Here is a 24,988-nt window from a genome sequence, read left to right as displayed (position 1 = left end):
TCTCTCTGCAAGGCCTTTCCACCCTCAACAGAGTCCACAACTCCTCCAAGTCTGGTGTCATTGGCAGATTTCCTCAAAACACCTTCTAGTCCTACATCCAAATCATTTATAAAAACATTGAAGAGGACTGGCCCTAAAATGGAGCCTTGGGGGACCCCACTAATGACCAACCGCCAGCCTGATGTGGCCCCATTTACCACAACCCTTTGAGCCCTGCCCGTCAGCCAATTGCTCACCCATCGTATGATGGTTTTGTTTAGCTGTATGCTGGACATTTTGTCCAGTAGGATCCTATGGGAAACCGTGTCAAAAGCTTTGCTGAAATCCAAAAAGATCACATCAGCTGGTTTCCCTTGATCGACTAGATGGGTGATCTTATCATAGTGGTGTGCTCTACACTACCTCTCCCTCTTTTCCTTCTTCACAGTCTGTTTCACCTCTGGTGTAAAAACCTAAATATTATCTAAAACCACACGACTGAGAATCCATTTGTGCAAAGTACTAGGTAAACGCAAAAAGGTCTTCACCTGCTCCAAAGAGCAAATGGAAGGCATTCTCAGAAAAAACAGCAGGGGATGTAATAACAGTGATAGATCTTTTAGTAGGCCAAATGACATATCATATATATAGTTTCTAAGTCAGGTCAAAAGGCAATGCTAAAGGAAGAAAAACAAAGGAAATGGTGGTAAACAAGAACTGTGGAAGTCGTGGACTTCTCAACTCTAGCTGCTAGAACTGAATACAGGGTGTAACATTACACTGGTTTAAGTAACCACAGAGTAATAAAAATAAGTTTAAGTTGGATCTGATTGCCAAGGATTTGAGCTCTTAGCTATACCTACTTCTTTTACTTTAGCACACTTTTATCTCAGTAGTAAGATTATGAAAGAAAGGCTTATATCTGAGGCACTGCTGTCTGGTGCTGAGCACACATTTATCCTGATACTCCTGCCTGGAGGTGCAATGAGACCTTTGCTCTGCACCCTATTGTAGTTCTAGCATGTCCGGCACCGCAGCTCTCAGCGGTGGTGTGACTTCATTCAGGCCCCGATAGTCTGCCATCAGCCTCCACTCTCCATTCGACTTTTACGTGGGCCTTATGGGACTATTAAACGGTGAGCGAGTCTTGCTGATCACTCCTTGGCTCTCCAGCCAATGAACCAGCCCATGGATGGGAATCAGGGAGTCTCGGTTGATGCGATATTGCCGTCGGTGCACCGTTGTGGTAGCGATTGACACCTGCTGTTCTTCGACCCGCCGCAATCCTACAACAGAAGTGTCTTCTGAGAGGCTGGGCACAGCAGACAGCTGCTTGACCTTCTCCATACTCAAGGCAGATACGCAACAAGTCCAGCAGGACTCTTTTTGATCCTTGAAGTACCCTCTCCTGAGGTAGTCTATGCCAAGGATGCATGGAGCCTCCAGGCCAGTCACGAAGGGGTGCTTTTGTCACCCATTCCCAGTTAGGGTCACTTCAGCCTCCAATACAGTTAGCTGTTGGGATCCCCCTGTCACTCCAAGGGTACAGATGGGTTCTGCCCCTTGGTAGCCTGATGGCATTAGGGTACACTGTGCGCCAGTGTCCACTGGAGCCTTGTACTCCTGCGGTTCTGATGTGCCAGACCATCAGATCCACACGGTCTCGTAAATCCAGTTGTCCCTTTCCTCTGCCTGGACAAGGGCAGGGCCCATCTAGTCCTGGTTGGAGTATCTATCACTTAATTCTTGCAAATGTGAGGAGGAAGATATATGTTCCTTAGGGGGTGGACTTGTTGGGGCAGTTTTTGCACAGCCAAGATGCAGGCTTGTAGTGGGGCAGAGAGATTTTCTTCATATTGCTGAAGCAATTGTATTCATGGGCCCATCAAGCTACAAACAACTTATTGTATTACTAAATACAATTCCCTTTCTTGTCATTAGAGAACATCTTCATGTTTAAGGTAATGTAACTTGATTGGCCTGTGTTTTACCAGTATGGACTAAAACAAAGTGAATCTGTAAAATATAATATCTATACTTACTGGCTATATTCTATAAACATAATTTATTAAATTACTTGAGATATATTCACAGAAGAATTGAAAAAGAAGGGATAAGGACTGGAATAAAAATCGGTCCTATGGCAGAACTGTAGAAATGGTGGATGTGTCAGCTCTAATAATGTGAGACAGAGATGCATGCAAAATTAGTTATTACTAGACTATCTACACCTCATTGTGAAAGAGCAATACAGTCACATATGTGATAAGCACACTGATAGAAATAAAGGAGCTATGCTATTTTACTTTCTAGGGCAAGACACAAAGCAGAAGCCAGAACCCAGTCAGCCTGGTAACTGGTCCAGCCATCTGAATGGCCTCCAGACTCTCTTATATACATACAGCAAATTAAACAGAGACCCTCAGTAACTTTTACTTGACTGTTTTGATTGTATTTTATCATTCAGTGAGAAATTTTATGAGCAGCACATATACAGCTCAAGAGCACTCAGCAATTGTTTATCGGCTAATACAAAGAATAGACAACTGGGACTAACATGCTACCAAGTTAAGCATCAACCTGCTCACCATTGCCTTCCAATTCTCTGTTTTTTCTTGCTGTCGTCTCTCCTTCAGTTGCTAACAATTGCCACATCAATAATTACGCTTTGCCTGCGTTTTTACTTTTCTTACCTTGCATCGCTATAGCTCAGGTGCTGCCTCACACCTCAAAACCAATCTTCTCAAACTCTAAGCTACCGATTTGCCACACCAAACTAGAAAACAGGTCATGGAGAGCTGAATCTAAATCCTTGGGCTGACTTACATCTCCTGTCCAGATCATTCCCTGAGCAAACAGCTCTGGAGTCTTCTTGCTTCTGCCAAATCTACGCTGTCCCCTTTTTCTTTCACACAGTTCTAAAAGCCTCTATTTGCCTTTTCTGCTTGGCTACACAGCAGTGTGGCATAACTTAATTTCTGCATAAAATCCATTTGCTATGCTGATGTAACAAGCTATGTCAAATGGTTCATACTTTTGTTTGCAACTCTGACATCAATGATAGTAAAAATAATTAAGGAATTAATTCTCCCAGCTGACAGTAGTTTTGTGACTGAAGAAAGCATAAACAAAATTCTGAACAGAAGAATGAAAAATCCATTCTGTATATCATGGTATGGAGGCCTGTGTCTGCATTTAGATTACAAATTTACATTCTAAACATCTTATTTACCATAGAAGAATTTACCTGGTAACCTCTTGATAAAGCGATTAGTTGCTGAGTGGCAGAGCCAGCCCGTGTTATTGCAGGAATCAAATGTAATCTATAAGAACAGCATTGCAGTAATAAGCAATAAGCATAGGTCCTTCCAATGCGTTTTCTGCATCACACTGCTCATAAACAGGCAGGTGCTCAGAATGTAATACGTCCAATACTAGCTTCATGCAAGTCATCCTACAATTTAGCTCCTTATAACATGCTGAGGAGACACAATAAATGAAAGTACGCAAGTCAATATTCAGTGGGCAGTCAAGAATTAAATATGTCAGCAATTGTCACTGAGTCTCGGCAACCAAACATTTCAAAATGTCAATATGGTCAAAATGCTGGGAAGACAAACCAAGACCATAGCATATGGCATGCTTTGCTTGCGTATCATTCATTTTGTTACAGAGGTCTAAAACTGGTTGATGATATTGCTTCTGTGACACTTTTGTAGTTAGTAGAAACCAGTTCAAAGCAATTTTTTTTAGCCCTAGTTTGTGTAACTTATGAATACATGAATATATGTACCATATTATTGTTTGGAATGCAAATTTATGCTTAAAAACAACTCCAAAATAAATGCGTACACAAAGGAAGTTAGAATAATTCTGAAGGTAGAAAACTGACGAGATGATCATGAAATCATCAGATCATTAAGCATAGGAGATTGTCCTAAACATAAATAATAAAAAAAAAATCACCCTTTTTTGTGATCACTTTTCATTAGACTTAACAAAGAAGCTTCTTAACAAATCTTCATCTGAGATTTTATTTGCTGTTTGGCATTGACCATCAGTTTACTTTCCTGGCGTTAACAGCCATCCTTAATATGTGTTTTGTGGCTGCTATTAGGATAAGAGAATCCTCTCATAAAGGATGTCAGAAGTTCCCTTGCACTCTGAAACAGCCCTCACTGCTTTCCACCTAACATAACTGGAAATATTGATTAAAGTAGTAAATATTGTAAAACTACTAAATTTGAAAATATCAAATACATTTTATGGTGTTTTAATACTAATTAAATGTTTGTTCTTTTTAAAATACTAAATAAACCATCATGTAGTCTTAGCAAAATATCATTAGTTACTCCTGCAAAAGAACTGAGTACGTTACAAGTACTTAAATGAGTTGTAAAGGTGTTTTCTTTCAGTTTTGAGTACCTATACTCAAAACCCTTGTACTAGGCTGACTGAAGGACAGGAAACACACAGCCTCTCTTCTCCATAGTGTTCTAATGAACACTGCAGGCCCTGCTGCTAGTCACGTCACCCCTGAGGAGTCCCTGCTGGAACTACAGTGGTTGGAGCCACAGCATAACCTTTTAGAACTTTGATTATCTTAAAAATTTTCCAAGTGTTAAAGCCATCTGCACAGTCCCTTAGGTACTCATCCTGCTTCCACTAGGTTGCCCTTGAGAAGAATCAGAAACTGTGATTTAACGTAATACTGAAAATTAGAGCTATGCTATCCACCCTTGAAACACTGTACAGTGACTTCTAAACAATTATATTGCATGTAACAATTTGACATGTAATGATCCTTCCCCATGCAATTACGATACATTAAGAAGCATACACACAAAACATAGGATTGAAAGTGTTCCCACTGGAACAAGGAATTGTGTGCAAGGAAGACTCCTATGCTGAGTTCCCCCATTCTTACTTGCCTAAGTAAGAACATCATTGTAAGTGTACAGGAGGGAGCATCAAAGAAGGTTAGGTCAGGAAAAGGTAGCGACTTCATACTAGAGATATTAAAATTCAGGTTTTACTTGTCTGGCCACTGCGATTAAAAAGTAACAAGCATTGCACATGCATGTCTGAAGAGGAAGGTGACCAAGGAAGAAATTTACACTTAATTCAGAAATGTGGAAGTAAACATAGACTCATAAAAAAAAAAAAAAAAAAAAAGACAATTCTAAACACAAAATAACCTGCACACACAATTTCAAATTCTGCTCAAAAAAAAGTAAAACTGGTGAAGAAAGGCAGTCTATTCATGGACATTCCTTTTGTTTGCTTTCTAGGTAGCACTGGGACTTTCATTTCCTCCAGGCAAAACACTGAAAGACTTGAATAAGATTGCATTTTCTATTTTCAGCTTAAAAAATAAGACACTGCCCACAGCATCCTCTGAAATGTACAAAGAAAAAATCTGAAAAGTTACAGGCTTTATATTTTCTTGGATTTGTTGGCATTTTAGCAATATTCAGCAGATGCAAAAACTTCTGCGAGCTCAAAGAAATACATTTTCTAGAGGACTACCCTGTATATACATCCCTTGGAAGAACATATGATAACTAGGTGATACTAGACAAAAAGTACAAAAAGTTCTGCTGCCAGAGAATATCTCTTTGTATTTAACTCCTAGTAAAAACATAAAGATCTGAGACTATTTTTCATTTTAAATACATAAAGATGTTTCAAAAGAAGCTGTGTATACTCATTGCTTCACATTTTAAATAGAGGTGATTGAAAATTTCTGATGTTATTCTTCAGTAAATGCAGGTTCTAAAGGAGTACTCTCTTAGAAATTTAAGAGGATTTCAGAAGAAATCACCATGTCTCTAAGTTCCCAGAGAACTTTTGTAGTTTTTTTAACGCACTATTAGACAAAGTTTTAATTAATCTGAGGCGCTGAGATTTGGGGAGCATATTTGTCTTTGGATACATTTTGGTCTGTTTGATTTTTTGAAGATACAACACAGACTCACCCTTCAGCAAAAGACTGTACTTTTAAAATAATTCTCCTCAAATTAGAAGATAAGATTAAAATAAAATAAAATAAAATAAAATAAAAATTAAAATAAAACCATAGAAATTAAAGCCTATTTTCTAAGAGCTCTGGTTTAAAGTAAGTAGTAAAATGCATATGTCATGATAAACCTGAAAAAAATACTCATTCGGAGATTTCAGGTCAAAATTACCTTGAAAACTCTGTACTAACAAAAACAAGGAGATGCTCTGGGGCAGTTTTTCATGGCAGCAGGTTAACTAACAGCGCAGTGCTCTTTGTGTTTCTAACTCACTAAAAGCAGGTTCAAAGCTGTGCGGTTCTTTAAGTGCTTCTTCAAAATTGGTGAGAGTGAAAGGAGCCTGGGAAGGAGCCCAGGACTGCCAATAGAGATGACAGCTAGGCATGTCATTGGTAAATCGCAGGATTTACTGTGCTAAGGAGTGGGGATGAAGACATTCTAGATGGAAAAAAAAAAAAAATGGAAGAAAAAGCAAGAGGTAATAAAAGAGCAAGGCTAAGGCTTTGACGTGTAAAAGACGCTGAGATAGATAAATCCTACTCAGAACAGATAAGCAGTAGAAACTATAATAATTTTCTGGTGAACACTGTAGTAAAAAACAGTTTACACAGCTGTCAGCAAAGATTTTTGGAAGTCATGGGCAGAACGCCCCCTGCTTGGAGAGGCTCACAAGCCACCCATGCTGTTCCAGAAGCTGGCCCAGCAGCTGGGGAGTTGGGTCAGCTCCACAGAAAAAGAAAAAAAAAAAAGAAAAAGAAAAAGAAAAGAAAAAAAAAAAAGAAAAGAAACTTATGGGGACTATTTTATTTTATTTTATTTTATTTTAGCGCTGAAAAGGAAGCACCTGTATGCACAGGGCTGCTTTAAAATAAATCTGTGAAATGCTGTATTGTGCATCAAATGTCTGGCATTATAGCTTGTCTTACTCTGGCCTGAACACTACAGGATTTCTTGCAAAGGTTGCTGAAATGCCATAAGGCGGGTATAGCAGAATAATTTTCTCGTGTCTGATTTATTTTCAGTTTAAAAGTCAGTTTGCTAGTCTAATCTCTCACCACTAGCATAGAAACTCCTGAAGATTAGCAGGATGTCCCTTTCAGGCTTTTATATTAGCCAGTGCTAGAGCTGACATTTCCCAGATTCATAAAGATGTCACTCTTTTTACCTGATACCATAGATTCAAACGATAGCTTGCCCAGAGCATCTCACAATACTTGCTGACTGTGTAAAAGATCCTGCTTTCATCTCAGATCTTTCCTTTCCTGTACAGTCCCTTACTTAGGCCTTTGAAAATCTGTTGTGTGGCCAAGTGCCATGGCCCCTCTTTTTTCCACATACTGCCCCCTCACTGTTCAACCAGCAGAAAACTCCCCTAGGCTCATCACCATGTTAGAGCCCTCCCATCCCCTCAAACCAAGCTCCAGAAGGCATGGAGAGGCCAAAAGGCCTGCTAGCAGCTTACAAGCTCAGCAACCACGGCTGGTGGAACGAGGTTCCTCTGCTGGAGATCCAGGACCAACCTCCAAGAAGCCTGGGCACCTTCTCTCAGTGCACGTTCCTGCAAAGAGCTGAGGGAGGAGATGGTGTCCCAAGGGCACAGACACCACCGGCCTACTGTCCACTGCAGCAGAGGGTCTTGGTGGAGAACCCAGCTCACTGGCAGCAGAAGCTGCTCGCCCTTCAAGGCTGGCATTACCCTGCATTTATGGAATTTCTCCTTGGATCTGCTCCTGTCTCTCCCACCCTCTGCCCCGAAGCTTCATGCTAAGCACCACCAGGGAGCCTGCTGGGGCCTCCCTGCCCTCCTCGGGGCAGCAATTATTCCTGCACAGTCTTTCTGCAGGACCTAAGGAGCCATCAAAAGCCCCAGCACTCATGCTACTGAGATTCCTGTTCAAAGCATGAACTGAACACGTGCTGGAGCACGGGGGGAGCCGGCCTTGCTTCCCAAACTGGATGTCTGCTCTGAGGCCTCCTAACGCTTCACACTGTGGTAGCTGCTATCTTACTGCTCACTGTTTCTAGAGGAAATGTCAGGCGGGTGGAAAACTCAGATTGCTTGCCCTAAGAGACTGCAGGGTGTCAGGAAGGGTGAGGCTGAACAGCAGGCTGGGCTAAAATGCCTGGCACCAAGTACACCGAAGCTCCTGCAAGACCTATCTTCCAAGAAGGCCTTAGCCTGAACCGAGCCTGGGAGGACTCATTTCTGACGTCTCATGCAGTTATACACTTTAATTACTGGTTTTATGCTGCACTTAACATTTGAGAAATGAAAAATACATTGTGGAACTACTAACTTTTAATTTCACAGAGCATACGGAGTCTGCTCAGGGAAAACACATTTTCTATTTCCATTAACTCTGGTGTTCCGAGGTACATAAAGCAGTGTGCCCCAGTGGTCAGTACTGACTTAGTATGTTGGCTACTCAATGAATAGAGTATGTAAAACACCATTACTTCATTCAGCTAAAGAACCTCTCATGTTAGGACAAACACTGTCTCAGCTTCGTAATTCAACTCTTCACTATTTTGTTTCCTTCACAGCTGCGCACTGAAATGACAGCACAGCCAGTGGATTTCCTTGCATTTCCAGTGCCCTCATGGGGAATGCTTCTGATTACCTAAAAATATAACACCCACTGATCCTTTTATTTTCCAGAATCATCTTGCCTGAAAGAAAGGGATGTGTATTTTTAAGCTAATTTCTTTAATATGTCATTGACATATTGATTTAAAAGTCAGAGGTCTGTTATTTCTTGCTTAGCTTCATAACTCTGTATTTAGTATCGCCTACTCATAAACTCTCCCAATCCCCCCACCGGCTTGAAATGACTCCAAAAATGACTGTCATGATTTTTCAGTTCCTTAAAAAAACTCTTTGTACATCATGTGTCTCTAAAGGAGTAATTACTTTTATTACGTGAACATAATTTCTCTCTCCTTGTTCTGCTCTCGAGGTCTGAGGACAATCGAATTGTCACAGCTTAAATAAAGTACCCCTTCTCTTTCCTAAAATATCCTCATGCCACTATTTCTGGTACTTCCCTTTTCTCTAGTCTCTAGTCTGGTAAGAAACGTATTGTTTGTTTCTCCCTTTTCTGTATCTGTCTCTCCGTCCATATTTGAAAACATTTTCTTTATATCTAGTGTTGTCTTATCCCTTCTGGCTGGTGTATCTCTCAGGTTTGTATTTTCTTTGTCTCTTGTAGATGTGTTCTTTTTTTTTTTTTTTTTTTTGCTTTACTCTGGGCTTTGGAGTTTTTCTGCTTTAAATTAATTCATTACGTATTCTGTTTTCTAAACATCCTGAAGACTTTACTCTATATTTTACACCTGCCACCAAGCACCCACCCGGCCAACAGGGAGTCCCATGGTGGTGGTGGCACCAGGTTCTTCCGAAGGAGAGGACCAAAGTGTGGAGCTGCCCAGAGCTCAACCATGCACCATGCAGGATGGGATTTCCAGAAGTGCCTATCAAAGCTGTGCGCATCATCCTGGAGCCCTGGACTTCAAGCTGTAAATGAGATTTAACACAGACAAGATAAAATGTCTGTAGTTAGGTTTACGTCTTGTTTATTGGGTGGCTGGTATTATCCACGCTTGCTACCCACAGAGCTATCAGCATAACAACAAAGGCGGGCTGAATTTGTATTATTCACGGTTACGCTACTGTCTGTATGTTCAGCACATCAGAGGTACAAAACTGATTTGTTTACATTGTCATTATAAACCAATGCTAAATTGATTTATGTTCTACTTTCTTCTTTAATAAGTTTTCTTCCAGAGCTTTCATCTGATATTTATTCTCAACCGTGAAGCAAGGCAGAACTTTCCGATATGTCTTCTCTGATCTGGCACTGTCATCTCCAGGCATTGTCTAATACAATTGTTTACTTTCAAGCATTAAATCACTTTATTTTTCTATATTTATATTTTATTATCAGGAATGGGATTATTGTTTGACTTCAAATTCTTTTCTCTGTTCTAACTGTGCTATTTCTAGTTATTACTTATTGGTCTTATTCTTCTTTCTTAGGTAATCTAATGACAGAATTAACTGCTCTAACAAACAAGGTCATCACCTTATGAGGGAAAAAGTAATTCATACTCATAGCTTGTACTGTATCCTTTTGAAAATCAATTAGATTTTTTTTTCATGGACTTTAGTAATGACACAGCCAATACCTATGAACTTCACAAATATGTATATGAACAATTACATAAAACACACACACATATGGAATTGTTGTATTGATTTCAATAAGGCATCTACAGGTTCTTCATTATGTGTGCTACTAGGATACAGCCTGGAACTCATCCACACTGCCTGCTGGGAACAGTGGCTGGCAAATGCTGTCCCCCAGGAACCATCTGGGAGGCTGCTGAGTGTCTTGGGCCAAAACTGTTGCAGGGAACATGCAAGTAATTAAGCAGAAGTGATGACTTCACGCCAGCACCTGGCCCTTCCCCATCCTGTTTGCTTTCTCTGTGCCTGAGGCTGTCAGTAAGGATAAATGCCACTGATGATGCTGATGTTTTGTTGTGCTTATGGCTAACCAAGCTAATCCCAAACTTGCTGTACATTAGGCAAACAGCCAGATGAAGATGGCAATACCTTTCAAATATTAGCCAAGGATCAAACTGAAAACAAGATGTGCATTAGTCTGTACTCCATTTACTAATGCTCCCAACCATGCTCCCAACCGTCTCTTCAAATCACCCACAAGCATATCTTAGCTACTATCTTTTAGCTCATCTTTGTGGAATTACTGGCCCCTGTACCCCAACCTTTCCACAAGTCCGCATTTAATGATTCAATGTGTGGCAGTAAGAGCCACAACTCACGCTTGTGAAACTCTGCCTGTGTCACCCTGCCTATGCTGATCCCACGCAAGAGAGCAAGAGGCTCTCAGCAGACACTGTGGAGCTCGCTGGGTTGTTGGTTAATGCACAGTGGTTACACAGGCATTTGCTAATGGATAAGTATAGGATAAATCTGCAAGCTGTGCTGTTTCTGATCACAGTAAAGGAAGACAAATACTCAGAGAGGACGGTTGGTTGTAGGGGAGACCTTCAGACTTTATGCAGACTTCCTTGCCTGATTTAAAAATTTGATTTATATTTGATTTCATTTTTTACATGATTTATAAATCATGTCCTGACCCCTGATCTGATCGTCACCTGGCCAGACGTGCCAGTGATTTTACTGCTTGCAATAACAGAGCACAGCCACTGAGCTGAGTGTGCAATCTGAAAAACACACCTCAGTGGTGAAAGCTCTTCCTTTTTTTCTGTGTGGTTTTGCAGAGCGTTTAGCACCCCAGCTTTGTACATCCATAACACCCAAAGAAAATCATTAGAGCAACAGCAAGGCCAGCACTGACACCAACCCCAGCAACACAGATGGTAGCTACGGGAACAGACAGTCTCTTCCTTTTGATCTCTTCTGTGGACATTCTGCACACAAGCCTAGGGAAGAAAAAAAAATCATGCATTCCATCATGTTTTAATATGAAATCTGGTCCCTCTTTCTACAGCTTCAGTGTACTTGTTCCAGTACAAACAGGACAGGTCATTACTCTGGCATGGAGCTGATCCTAATCAGAGACTGAGAACAGGGATCTTCCTCAGGTCTAAGACCTCTGCTGTGCACTTTTAAAGCTTTTTGTCTGTATACGTATTTCTGGTGTGCTTAAGTGTTTAGAAACTTGTGGATTAAAAGAAATTTGTGGTAAAATCACATAACTGTGAACAAATTTATCGTAAAGCATTTTGCTTTTCCAGCCTCTGGAAGACTCAAGCAACTACAGAAATCTTCCTGACTCACAACTGGAAATCTCTTCCAGCCAGTACCACGGTGCAAAAACTCCTTCCCCAGGCCTCTCTCTGTGCTACAAGCCACTGTTATCAGAAAATGCCAAAACACCCTTCTCTCTCTGTTTCAATTACCTGCACACCTCATCCATCCCCGCATGCCACTTTGAAAAGTACTGTTTGGATTCATTATGGTTTTGCATTGTTTCAGGAAATAATGTACTTCATCCTTAGTGATATGTAAATCTAGCACTTTCTAAAGATTTAACAGAACAGAGTTAGGGAAAAGAAAAAAAGCCCATGTGTTTCCTGTGGAAATATCTTTTCTAATCACTGTGTTTCGGTACGTCAGAGGGCAGTGGGGCAGCCCCTGGTTTTGTCACACAGGATGTCCAGGATGTGAGATCTGATGTGACACCAGCAAGAGAGCCCCGTCCTCGGTCTTGAATTGCTTTCATGTGTCTAAGTCCTACAAGTCTTAAAACATTTAGACAAATGACCTAGGAAAAAGGACTATGGCTTTTTCCTCTCCCCTCCCTTTCCTTCCTCTTTTACCTCTTTCTAATTCAGAAGAAATGCATGCCTGATCCAGGACCAATGTGGTCTCACCGGTGACCCTGACGGATGGGATATCCTAACTTCACTACTGCCTGATTCTGCCACAGTCATACTAATTAAAAACATGACACAGCGAACAGATGGGTTTTGTTTGGACCTGTGTTATCAAAAGCATTATCAAAAGAACAACCCAACCTTTCAATTCACAAGGGCCCAATAGATCAAATCTTCTTTAAAATTGGAATTTATTATGCTGCTGAGGATTAAAAAAATAATCTAAACTCCATTAAACAAAACATGCATTGAGTTTGTCTCATTAAAAAACACATAAGAAACTAATAGGGAAAAAAATCAATCAGCTTTATCTTTAGGAACTGTTTTAATTTAAAGCATGTTCTTGCTGCAGAAAATGCTAGGGACAGTAAATGATTTAATACATGTAAGACAGAAGCTGGGAGGAAACGCAATCTCCATTTTGTATTTCCTATTCTGTCTTTAGATCTTGCCCTCCTCAGCACTAGTTTTTCAGTCATGGTGTCTAAAGGAATGCAGTCCTGAGTTGTTTAAAGATTTGTTTAAACCTTTGCAAGGACTACACATTAAAATTAGTTTATGTTCGGAAGTTCGGTTTCAATTACAGTTTTAGTGAACTGGAAATGAGGCCAATGGGGAAAGATTTTATTTTTGCTAATCCCCATATAGTAGCAACATAAAGGGTAATTCCTCTCACTGTAACTTTATCACATAGGTGCCTTTTGCTAAAATCACTGCTAAAAACAAGCACGTAAATTATAAAATCATACAAAGGTAAAAATGCTGACAACAAAAACAACGATGTTGTATTAACAAACACTAAAATAACACCAATGGGAAAATACAGGGAGGAGAGTAATCACCTACCAAATGCTGCTGCAAGCTCTCTAAACCTACATATTTTTCTGAAACAGACAGTAAACAGTTCAGAGTGATAAACCCTTTTGTGACACAGATTGTCTGATTCTCCTATCACTTGTTTGGAAAAGAGTCTTTTGATGTTTAGCTAAAATAGATGAAAACTGTCTACACAAAAAAGTTGTGTACTATTAAATGGAAAAACGGTTCAACAAAAACATCACAGCGTCACTCCCTGTAACCTTACTGTAACATTCCCAACCTGATGGCAAGGTCATCTCATCACTTGGCCTATCTAGAATCAGCCTAAGACTGAGGTCAAGAATAAAAAAAAAAAAAAAGAAGAAAAGACAAACAATTTCTTATGACCTAGGCCAAATGCTTGCACCTGCTACTTAACCTCTGTGATAACTAGAGGTCAAGAAAAGCACGAGCTTATCTAGAATAGAGAATGCATGTCTGATGTCCTATAGAAAGAACAACATCAACTATGGGCAGTGACTTTTACTTTAAAAACAGATACCTTTAAATAAATCTCTTAAAGAATTAAAATGTCTCCCTTAAAATATCACAAGCTCTAGCAATTTATTAAGTTTTGAAGACTTCTCAGGATAAAATATCTGAATGTATTAAAATCTCAACTTTCTCATGTTCAAGAACTCATACTAATAATGCTTTCAGCAAGTTTCATTGTATTTTTGGTGCCTGTCTCTTAGAATCTGGAGTGCAACTTTTGCCTGTTAAGAAATTAAAAAAAATAAAAAAAATAAAAAATGAAAATAAAAATCTGGTAGTTCAGGTACTTCATTCTTTACATTCATGACATAAACAGGCAAACTACATCATCTAAAGGCTGTAGGATTTTCTAATCAATGGAAATACTGTTGTATTGGAAAAGTTTGGAGGAAGGAACCCCACCCCAAAATCTCGTAAAACACACTTTGTTAAAGAATTTCATTCCTAGCTGCTGACACATTTCATGATGTTGACAACAGCTTAATTCCTCCATGAGGTTTGCCCACACTGTGCTCAAGTAGGATGGGTCCATTCTGATCCAGTCCATTCTCAGTGACAGCTGAGTAGGTGAAATCTTCCGTGGATCACAAAAGGAGTAAAAAAAAATCTGGGGTAAATAGTTAGGAGATACTGTAAGTGCAGAAAATGAAATACTGGGAGGAAAGGAAAGAAAATCTAAAGAGGTCAGTATACATCTCTGAACTGTTGAGCTATCGGAAAAAAAAATATATATATATATATATTTGGAATATTCTGCACCTTTCTAGTTGCAGGCAGAAAACAGGTAGGGATTGTTTCACAGCATAAATGGTCTGGTGAATGTATGAATGAAAAAAAAAAAAAGTGTGATTTTCTTCCTGTGTTCCAGAGGCTGAAGGACCACTTTCTGCCCTGGCTGCTGCTGCCTCTCTGCCAGAAACCACCATTCTCATGGCTCGGCTGCTGAGACAGCTCACATGAACACTGCTGGCCCGTTTTTAACTCAACCAGCCTGTTCAGTTCATGCTGGTTATTCAAGTATTAGACCGACCCAGATTATTTTGTTTCTGGTGAACCAAACGGTCACAAACTTTCTCGCTCACTGGCAGAGCTGTGGCCATGGTAGTTTCCAGCAGGGGAGGTGAGTACAGCAACATCTTTAATGGCCTTGCCTGCTTGCTAAATCATCACCTGCCCACAGCGAGAAGAGCTTTATTTTAGAGCCTGGAGAGTCATGAATAAAAATCATTTAATGATACATTGCTTAACCTACATCATTCCTGGGATGTCATCCAACATCATATTTTCTCCAGTGGCAAACCAGATTTAATAAGTCCCTATCCCTTGCTCCCATGTCCCTGTCACATGCCTCATCACTTCTGGGAGTCATCAAGAGAAACTGTGCTCAGAACTGGATCATGGAACTGATATTTTAAAAGAACTAAAAAATCAAGGTGTGTGGAGAGAGGGCAGAACAGAAATTTATTGCATATCCACTAGATAAAATGTGATGTTAATAAATGAGATGCTGATCAGGAGAAAGGGCACTGCTATGTTTTATGTTAATGCTACATTAGAAGTTTTTGGCAAGCTATTCTTTGTTAGCATTTGTGGGCTATAGGACACCACAGATTTCCTAAGACATTAGAAGTTGCGCTGTTTCTGTAGTAATAAATAAGCTCAGTCTGGGATAGGTTGCAATGGCCACTTGGGAAGAGATCCTAAAATTTTAATAGATATTTCTGTAAAAATGCTATTATTGAGTTCAATGCTCAGTTACAGTCAAAAGTAAAATGAATGCTAGCAAATAGAAGAAAATAAATAGAAAGCAAAACAGAAAATACTATTACACCCACTAAGTATCGTTCAAGGTTGGGAAGTTTATTTGGGAACTACCACAGCATACTTGGCTTATTCTTATCTTTTTTTTCTTAGCCATGGTTAGCTATGGTTGGACATGGCTGAAGGGGGATGACTGCGATAACTGCCCCTTGGTTTGTCTCTTTACATTATTCTTTCCTAATCGGTAGCACTGTAGGTATATCTGTGAATTTCATTAAAGTATCTTAATTTAAAATATTTCATACTTAGAATTCTCATACAATGAGAATATTTTCCTTGTATTGTAAATATACAGTGACCAGCTACTGCACCTCTGGCTGGGTAACCTAGCAAAGAAATACAAGCAGTCAACAAGGATGGCTCCACAGTAACGAACACCAAGTGCTGGACTACCTCGTATCTTTCCCCATGTAGCTCTGATGGGGTGTCCTCCCCATCCCATGCAGAAGGCAGACTGGTGGGGTGATGGCATGGGGTGCAGCAGCAGAAGAACCCCTGTCTCGGGGTGCATGCAGGGACTCATGGCGTGTCCTCTCAGCCACACGTGGATCAGCAGGTTGCACAAAGCAGAAGCACCCCCATCGTCAAATGGAGAACCTGCACAGCCCAAAGAGGCGAGAGAGGGGTGCCCATACACAAACGTGCGTGGCGGATTGGAGCTTGGGGGGCGAGGTATGAAAAGGTTTCGGTAACCTGTAGGTGCTTGTCAGCGTTTTCTGAGTGTCTTGTAGTCTGGTTTCTCTGTTGGACTGCTGTTATTGATCCGCCACATAAAGTTCACCAATTGCTGGATAATTACCTGTTCAATAAATCAGTAAACCAATTTAATCCTGATTTGAGTTAAAGCCTGTGAGTCAAGCAAGTCTTCTCTGCCACACTCCCATATGTTTAAAAAGTAACTTGGCCTCTTAAAAAAGACCTTACTATTACGAAAATAGTAAGCAATTAGCTTAAGTACCCCTGAATCACACTCAATTTACAATAGCTCTTTAAGTCTGATGATTGAATATTTCATTTCATAGGATAAATGTAGTTAGAAATTACATCTTCCTAATCCTCTAATTATATTGCTCTTCACTTCAAAGAAATTTGCTGGTTGGGTGCATTTATGTGTCAGTCCTCTCTATGTGTGGTCACCACTTAATATAAATTTGTAATAGAGAAAGGAAATTTCTTATTTGTAAATTGTATTTCAATAGGTAGTCTCTCCTCAAGTACTTCAGTGCTATTTGCAACCAAACTGTTGAATTTTGGGAGCTACTTCCCAAATGATTAAACTGTCTTCAGTTAAAATATAAGACTATGAGAAAATAAGGAAATCAAAAATACTTGTTGGGCTAGGAGAGTGCAAAAAAAGCAGAAAGCAATCAAAGTGTCCCATTCTGGAAAAAAAAAAAATATATATATATATATGAAAAGAAAAATGAAGCTCAAGATTTGGGATCTTCAGATATGAATTGGGAAGCAAGGTGGTTCAATTGGGAAGCAAGTAGTTCCAGACAAACAATGTATCCCCAAGAATTTTACAGAAAATATTAATCATGAAACACAGAAAATAAATTTAAAACCATATAACAAAAATGTAGTAAAAAAGAAATGCACATATAGTTGTTATGAACTTAATAGAAAGAAAATAATAAAGCTACTGGTCATTTAAAGTTCTAACATAAGAAGAAGCTCTAGTAAATGGCCAGCCTATGGCTAAATCTTGCCCAAACTTCAGATCTTACATTGCACCCAAGGTCATACTTGCATCTGCATGTCAGGACCTCAGCAGGAACAAATACAGTGACTATATGGAAGATATTATTTTTATTATTGAAGCACTAACATTAAATTGCTCTACTGCAGCTAGGCAAGGGCATGTCCCTAATTTGCTACCCTGTTTCTTGGGATGCTAGATCTGCTAGATTAGTTTTGTTACCCTGCAGTTATTTCAACCAGTACGATCTTGTTTTGTGGTCAGTGGTAGCTGCTGAGGTGAAAAATTAATTGCTTCTATAACTTCTTGCCTATGGCCATGTCCTTTGATTTGTCTTTCTTTGACATCACTTTTTGGACTGTTTTAAAGTTTAATAAATCTCCACAAAATTCTCGCATTTGTTATACAAAGTAAAGAATCCTACCCACTCTTTAGATTAGAAGCACTCAATATGTGCATAGTATTTTTTATAATGGCCTGTGACTCCAGCTCTTATACAATGCCAGAAAGTATATGAACTTGAAAGGAAAAATTAATAAGGAACAGAGAAACATAAAGTTATTATTTTCAGAGCTGCCCCAGAGAACTGTAATAAAACTTCCTAATAGGCACAGTCAGAGAAGGCTGAACCTATGAAATCTAGCCCAGTTCAAAGAGAAATGCACTTTACAGTAAAGAAGAATTAAAGCTACACATCTTTAAATTAATTTTTTAAGGTGTTCCCAGTGCGTTCACAGTCACAGGATGTGGTCTCCTCTGGCTTCAGCTACATCAGCAGCACTTTCAAAAGTGCAAAATGAACAGTGGCTGCTTTAAAAATCAATGGTTTGGTCCATTATCTAGGACTACATGACTGAGTATGATTTAACAGCATGTACTACCATACAAAAAAAAATAATAAAATAAAACAACAAAAAAAAAGGAATATAAAAAGTTAAACCAGAGACTACAATCAGTAGAAACAGAAGTATAAGGCTAACAGGGTCTGACAATTGGCAAGACCAAACAGGTACTGCTCCAATTAATTATTGTTCAGCCAGGATTCAGAGTTGTTTGAAGACAGCAGGCACTGGCGGTATTCGTTCTGGCACTGTGAAGACGCATGAAACAATGGGACGATCAAAACCGTGGTACAAGCATTACAAAAGTTACCTGTTATCTTTCTAGCCCTTCTGTCTTTTGTCTCCAAGTGGGAGCTAAAAGATGCTTTATGTAGGAATTAAAGCTGCTACCAATAACTGATGTGACTCCCCATTGCTGCAACAAACCAGTAATCTGTTCTGTGGGAATTTCTCCACTCTGGCAAAATGTCACGTAAGATTATTTGCCATGGCTTATACAGAAAAAGAAACAGAAAAGATTCGGCCCCCTGTCCCCCCCCAAATCCTACAGTCTCTTATCCCCCCAAAAAAACACCTACCCAACGCTTCAAGGTATAAAGATATGAACGATTAAAATTCATTCTGATTTAAAATAAAAAGACAGAGAGCTGTGACCTAAGCACTCCTTTATTTCTTGCTTTTCAATAGGCTTCTGTTAAAAAACTTTCGCTTTGCTTCTGTGAAAGCTACGTAATTACTGTTCAACAGTGTTACTGTTTCACTGCAATGGCAAATGCCAAACAAACCACAACAATTACAAGAACCTGCATCTCTCATAGATCTGTCTAGTGACATAACCCGAATTTGGCTATAGCATAACTAGAGGAGTCTGTCCATCACTAGAAGGGTGAGACTTAAGGTATCTTTAAGAAGGCAATCATGGGATCAAAAATGTACAATATGGTCACTAGCAGACCTAAATAACATGCCTGAATATCATGTTCTGTTGCTGTCCTTCTAAACATTTGTTTGGCTCATCAAACATTTGAAGAAAATACTGATTTACCTGGGATGGCTTAATATATTTCAAAGTTAAAACAAATATATATATATGCTGAATAAGAATTAGGAATGCAAGGTTTCTGGGACTACAAGAGTTTAATTCTCCCTGACACCGTTGCTGCAGAAGATTAATTCCTCATGCACCAGATCACTCATATCTAAGTGCCAAAGGGGCCTCTGATGCTGAAAAAAATCTCTCTTACAGATGGTCATGAAATCATCTGTGAAACTACTTTGACCTTGTGATAGCTTTGATAGCTTTTGATAGCAGTTGCACAATGGGTTCTAGCCTTCAAAAAAAAAAAAAAAAAGGAGATAATTCTGAGAGACCTGTAGTTCTGCAAGGCACAAATAGTATTTGAGTATTTGTTCGTTTATACATTGCCAAACATCTTTTTAGAGGACTCAAGGGTCACTGGAGCTTAATCCAGTTCTAAATCCTTCTCAGTTTCTCCTCTTTACTAGAGTTTGTATTTCAAGCCAAAAGGAAAAAAAAAAAAACCTCACTATGGCATAATTTTCCATATACACTCCACAGATATGCTGCCATTTGCCTTCTTCTGTCCCATAGTTTACTGGAATAATGTCCCTTTAAGCCACTCTTTCTCTTGCAAATGTAAAGCAAGAGACTGAAAAGGTACAGAATGCCAAGCAGGAAGCCATAAGATAGAAACATATGATTGGAATTTAGTTCAACCAAAACCAGTGAACACAATGCAGAAAGTCTTCCTGATACTTCAGCTGAATCTGTTCTTGCCATATACAAATTGCACAGATCACAGATTTTCATGTATGGGATTCAGGCTACATATCACTTCCTGGTAAGAGAGAATACAGTGCGTTGAATTAAATACTCTTAGATATTTCTCTGGGTTTATGCATTACAGAAAAATGATAGAATGACTGTGTTTTGAAACATGTAACTCAGAAAATTTTGCTCTGTTTAAATCTGTTTATAAACCAAGCCTTTGATAAAAGACTTGGATTCTGATTATATTCTGATAGGTATGTAATCCAAACATTTCCTCCATGAAAAGAGTGAAGGTTCTTTTCTATGAGTCCTTACGTAGGCATATAATATATACCCCAGCCTGACTCAGAAATATTTGCCTTACTCCTACAGCACTTCTTTCACACAGTAAGGTACACGTACTTGTAAGGCTGGAGCTCAGAATTACAGGATAAGAGTTACTCTGAGAACACCTTCCGTATATAAAATATACACATTGCATATATTTGTTTTGGTTTTGCTTTCAACAGCTAAGGGCAGCATTCTCAGCACCCCCCAACTTACCCTTATTTGGTCAATAGTCGTGGAAGTTAGTCTTGATAAGGGATTTCAAAAGAAGGAAGAAATGAACAGCTTTAAAGCCAGCCAGGAGGCAAGGCCACACTGTGAGAAGCACAGATAGATGTTACGAAGCCAGGGTCACTGGCAAGTGGAGGTCTTTGCTATCGCAAAAAAAAAAAAAAAAAAAAATTAACTATAAGGTCCATGAAAGAAAGGCTTTGATGCTGAGGGCAAACATGATGTGTGAGAGCAGAAAACAGGAGTGAGAGTCAGGGAATGAGACAAGGCAGTTGTTCAGGCCAGGACGTGTGAGAATAGAACATGGGCCAGTAGAAGAAAGTGGGCAGAAAAAGAGATGGATCACCAGAGTCTTCCAGGCATGTGGAAGTGGAGTGCTCATGCACAATGCCCTCTGCCACTGGTTGTAGCCCATTGCCCTACTCTTCATGTGTCCTGCTCATGAACTTCCCCTGGCATGCTAAGGCAAGGTCCATTTGCTACAAGCTACAAATTTTGCTCAACTTGTACTTACCAGGTAATTTTTTTCAAGTTCCATTGGAAGGGCATCTCAAACCCGTACTGTGCCAATGTGAAGCAGTCCATTTTTTTCCTACAATGCAAACTCCTTGTCAAGCACAGACTTAAACCAGCTTCATTACATTTTTAAAACCTGTATCATCAGCAGGTATTTTTTAAGGGTGGCTTATTTTACTTTTGCTTAAGCACATTATTTGCCAATACAAGCTAAAATGACCTAAGCACTGTTACACACACCTTTCTGCTAGTTAGTGAAACATTTTAAAACCCTGTCTGCTAAAAATCATACTCAAAGTGCATTGTCCTGCCTCAATCAGACTTATTTGTGCAGTGTTGGTCCAAAGGAGACATCTCTTCTAGGACATAGTCCGACTAAAACAAGGAAAAGCAGAGGTGCAGACTGGCTCACAGAGAAGGAACGTTGAATATGCCAGGGCTCTTCAGCTTGGGAAAGAGATTACAAGGAATGTGATTGACACATACATAATCCAGTAGCATAGCATCTGAGTACTGATCAGTTAGTCAGTTTTCTAATATGGTAACATCTCTGGAAGCTGATAGAAGCCATATTAGAAATGAAGAAGGTGACTTCTCATGCAACAGCTGACAGACCTGTGCAATTCACTGCCAGATGATGGCTCCAGGGGAAAACTGGCTAAGTAGCATGAGGAGAAATCCACTGTGTTACTAAACAGGCAGAAATCTTATGCATCAGCTGCAGATGGCTGGAGAACACGAGAGTATCAGCAGGGATAAACATCTGGCCTTACCTGCAGGTGGCTCCTCCTTGGGGCTGGAGGATATTGGGCTTGGATATTATAAATATAAATAATATACATTTTTAAATACTTTAAATATTATATCCAATATTGAGCTTGGTTATTATCACACAACTGGAACACTGCAATTGAGGGCTCTAAGCTTTTCAGAAGAGATAGGCAGGGAAGGAGGGGCGGGAGTGTTGCCCTCTGTATTAAGAAATTGATAGATATTGAAGAGCTGCTTCTGAGAAACAGCCACAGACAGGTTGAGAGCTTGTGGGTAAAAGTTAAGGACTGGCCCAATAAAGGACACCTTGTGGTTGGGGTCTACTACAGGCCACCTGATCAAGGGCCCAAGGCCTGTTGACGAGGCCTTACTGCTTCAGCTGTAAGAAGCATCATGCTCGCACACTTTCTGCCTGATGGAGGAAGAATTCAACCACCTGGATGTCTGCTGGGAAAGCAGCACAGCAGGCTGTAAGCAAGCCAGGAGACTCCTGGAGTGCTTTGAGGATAAATTCCTAGTCCAGGTGTTAGCCAAACCAACCAGAGAAGCATTACTGGATCTGGGGCTCACCAATGCAGACGAACTCATTAAAGAGTTTAAGACTGGAGGCAGTCTGGGCTGCAGTGACCACCCTGAACTTCAGAAGAGTGAACTTCCAGCTATTTAAAGACCTAGTGGATGAGACTCCCTTAGGGACAGAGGAACTGATCAGAGCTGGCAACTCTTTAAGGACACTTTTCTTAGAGTGCAAGAACACTGCATCCCCACTTGTAAGAAAGCAAGTAAGAAAATCAGGAAACTGGCTGGTCAGACTGAGGCACAAGAAGGAAATGCTCAGGCAGTAGAAGCAGGGGCATGTGGCCTGGGAATGCACTCCCACTGTAAGCAAAGAGCAGGTTTGAGACCACCTGATGAAGCTGAACAGGTACAAGTCTACTGGGCCTGATGCCATGTGTCCCAGAGTCCTGAAGGAATTGGATGATGTAGTCGCCAAGCCTCTCTCCATCATATTTGAAAAGTTCTGGCAGTCAGGTGAAGCCCTTGGTGACTGGAGAATTGGAAACATCACTCCTATTTTTAGAAAGGAGGACCCGGGGAACTACTGAGCAGTGAGCCTCACCTCTGTGCCTAGGAAGATCACGGAACGGATCCTCCTAGAAGCAATGTTAAGGCACATGCAAGACAAGGAGGTGATCCAAGACAGCCAGCATGGCTTCACTAAGGACAAATCGTGCCTGACCAATCTGGTGGCTTTCTGCGATGGAGTGATTGCATCCATTGACAAAGGAAGACCTACCAATGTCATCTGCCTGGACTTCTGTGAGGCCTTTGATGGGGTCACACATGACATACTGATCTCTCAATTAGAGAGACATGGATTTGAAGGGTGGACCATTCAGTGGATAAGGAATTGGCTGAATGGCCACAGCCAGAGAGCTGCAGTCAATGGCTCTATGACAAGGTGGAGGCTGGTGATGAGTGGTGTCCCTCAGGGGTCTGTCTTGGGAACAGTGCTGTTTAACATCTTTATCAATGATATAGTGGGATCGAGTGCACCCCCAGCAGATGATACAACAGAAGGAATGGACACCACTGAAATGGATTTGGGCAAGCATAAGAAGTGGGTCCATGCAAACCATGCAAAACCATGATTCTTTACTCAGAGGGTGGGGAGGCACTGGAACAGGTTGCCCACAGAAGTGAAGGTGTTCAAGACCAGGTTGGATGGACTTTGGGTAACCTGATCTAGTGGGTGTCATCTCTGCCCATGGCAGGAGGATTGGAACTAGATGTTAAGATCCCTTTCCAACCCAAGCCGTTCTATGATTCTATGTAAAGAATAACCCTATTGTTCTTATACAAAAGCATTCTTTGTATTTCACTTGAAATGTAGTATTGTTTCTTTAGGAGTATAATAATTCCCAAAATATTTCACAACCTACAATTCAACTCAGCACAAGGCTGTTGCTAAACAGTTTGTGTTGAAAGATTTTTGTTTTATGGCTTTTTCAGTTTTGAAATACTAAGGTGACGTAGTTTCTTAATTGCAGATGCAGTTATAACCACATTAGTCCTAGAATTGGTATTACCTTTGCCTGTATTTCTAAAGTATTATAATTAGAAAGTGATAGATACATAAAGTCCCGAGTAATGACAGTATTTAATAATTTTGGTTATATCAGATGGGAGAGTATGCGGGATACAATTAACTTTAAGATTTTTGTTTGTAATAGATAGAATTTGTTGTTGGATGGTGGTTGTCCTACTGTCACCTGTACGGTCAGTCCTGCATCCAGATTCCCCTTCACGTATTTCCTACCTGACACTTCTTAAAACTCCCAAGGATATTTTGCGTTCCCATGAGGCCATATAGCCTTGTAACCCAGAATGTGCTAATGCAGATGAAACAAGACAGCACAGCGGACAAACACCAGAGCAGATTACGTGTCGAATGCAGCTAACATAAAGCCCAGTATCCCTCATTAAAAGCAAACACCTTGCAGGGGGGGGCTGAAAACAGAGCATACGTGTATACTTCTTCTATAACTCTGCCAGTGTCCAACAGACGAGCTACCAGGTAAGACCACAAATCCATGATTTTATTATCTGAGAATTCGCATTCCCCTCGTGTCCAGGCCGCGGGGACAGCGGGCGCCCCCCCACGGCTGCCGGGCCGGGCTTGGTGCTCGGGGCGGGCCGGCTGCTGGCGGCGGTTCCGGCGGAAGGCGGCGGCGGCAGGGCCGCGGCGTGGGCCGGGGATGGTGCAGGACCCGCGGGGGGTGCTGGTGGCCGGGCTGCTGCTGCGGGCGGGGGCGGCGGGCGGCATCGTGTGCCTCTGCTCCCGAGCCTTCGTCGAGTGAGTGAGGGGTCGGGGTGCGGGGGGGGAGACCGAGCTGCTATAGCGGCTACGGGGGGAGGGGGGGCAGGAAAGGGGAAGGGAGGGGAAAAGTGGGGGAGGGAGGGGAAAAAAAGGCAAGGAAGAAAGGAAAAGGGGAAAAGGAAAAAGGGAAAGGGGAGGAAAAGAAAGAGGGGAAATAAATAAATAAAAATTAAAAAGGAGAAAGAAAAAGAAAAACAGCCGCGCGCGGCTGCGGGAGGGCCCGCTCGGAGGCGGAGGGAAGGGACTCGGGGACACGGGGAGGTGGCCGGGACCCCCCAGGCGTTACGTCCCACCGAAACGACACCTTTCTGGCCCTAAAATGCCCTC

At 40.8% G+C, this 24,988-nt stretch overlaps 1 protein-coding gene and 1 long non-coding RNA gene across 3 annotated transcripts in view; one reads left to right on the top strand and one right to left on the bottom strand.

The window, feature by feature from the left end:
• Positions 1-14,442: 14,442 nt before the first annotated feature.
• On the bottom strand, positions 14,443-20,631 carry LOC310894061. Its single transcript, XR_014579543.1, has 3 exons — positions 20,479-20,631; positions 16,293-16,398; positions 14,443-16,196 (listed from the first exon to the last, which is right to left on the bottom strand). It is a non-coding gene; the product is annotated as an uncharacterized lncRNA (long non-coding RNA).
• A 3,846-nt stretch (positions 20,632-24,477) lies between these two features.
• The window catches only part of TGS1 (trimethylguanosine synthase 1), a 30,445-nt gene continuing 29,934 nt past the window's right edge, over positions 24,478-24,988 (top strand). For both annotated transcript variants that reach the window (XR_014580344.1, XM_083825754.1), the window contains exon 1: positions 24,478-24,637. Coding sequence is in view for 1 of the 2 variants with exons in the window: in XM_083825754.1 (XP_083681880.1) it covers positions 24,540-24,637 (98 nt within the window). In the remaining variant the exon portion in view is untranslated. The remainder of the gene's footprint in view (positions 24,638-24,988) is intronic.

Source organism: Anser anser (genome assembly GCF_964211835.1).
Source record: "Anser anser genome assembly, chromosome: 2".
NCBI classification, from domain to species: Eukaryota; Metazoa; Chordata; class Aves; order Anseriformes; family Anatidae; genus Anser; species Anser anser.
Note: the sequence above shows the minus strand (reverse complement) of the source record. Positions and strands in the feature narration are given on the sequence as shown.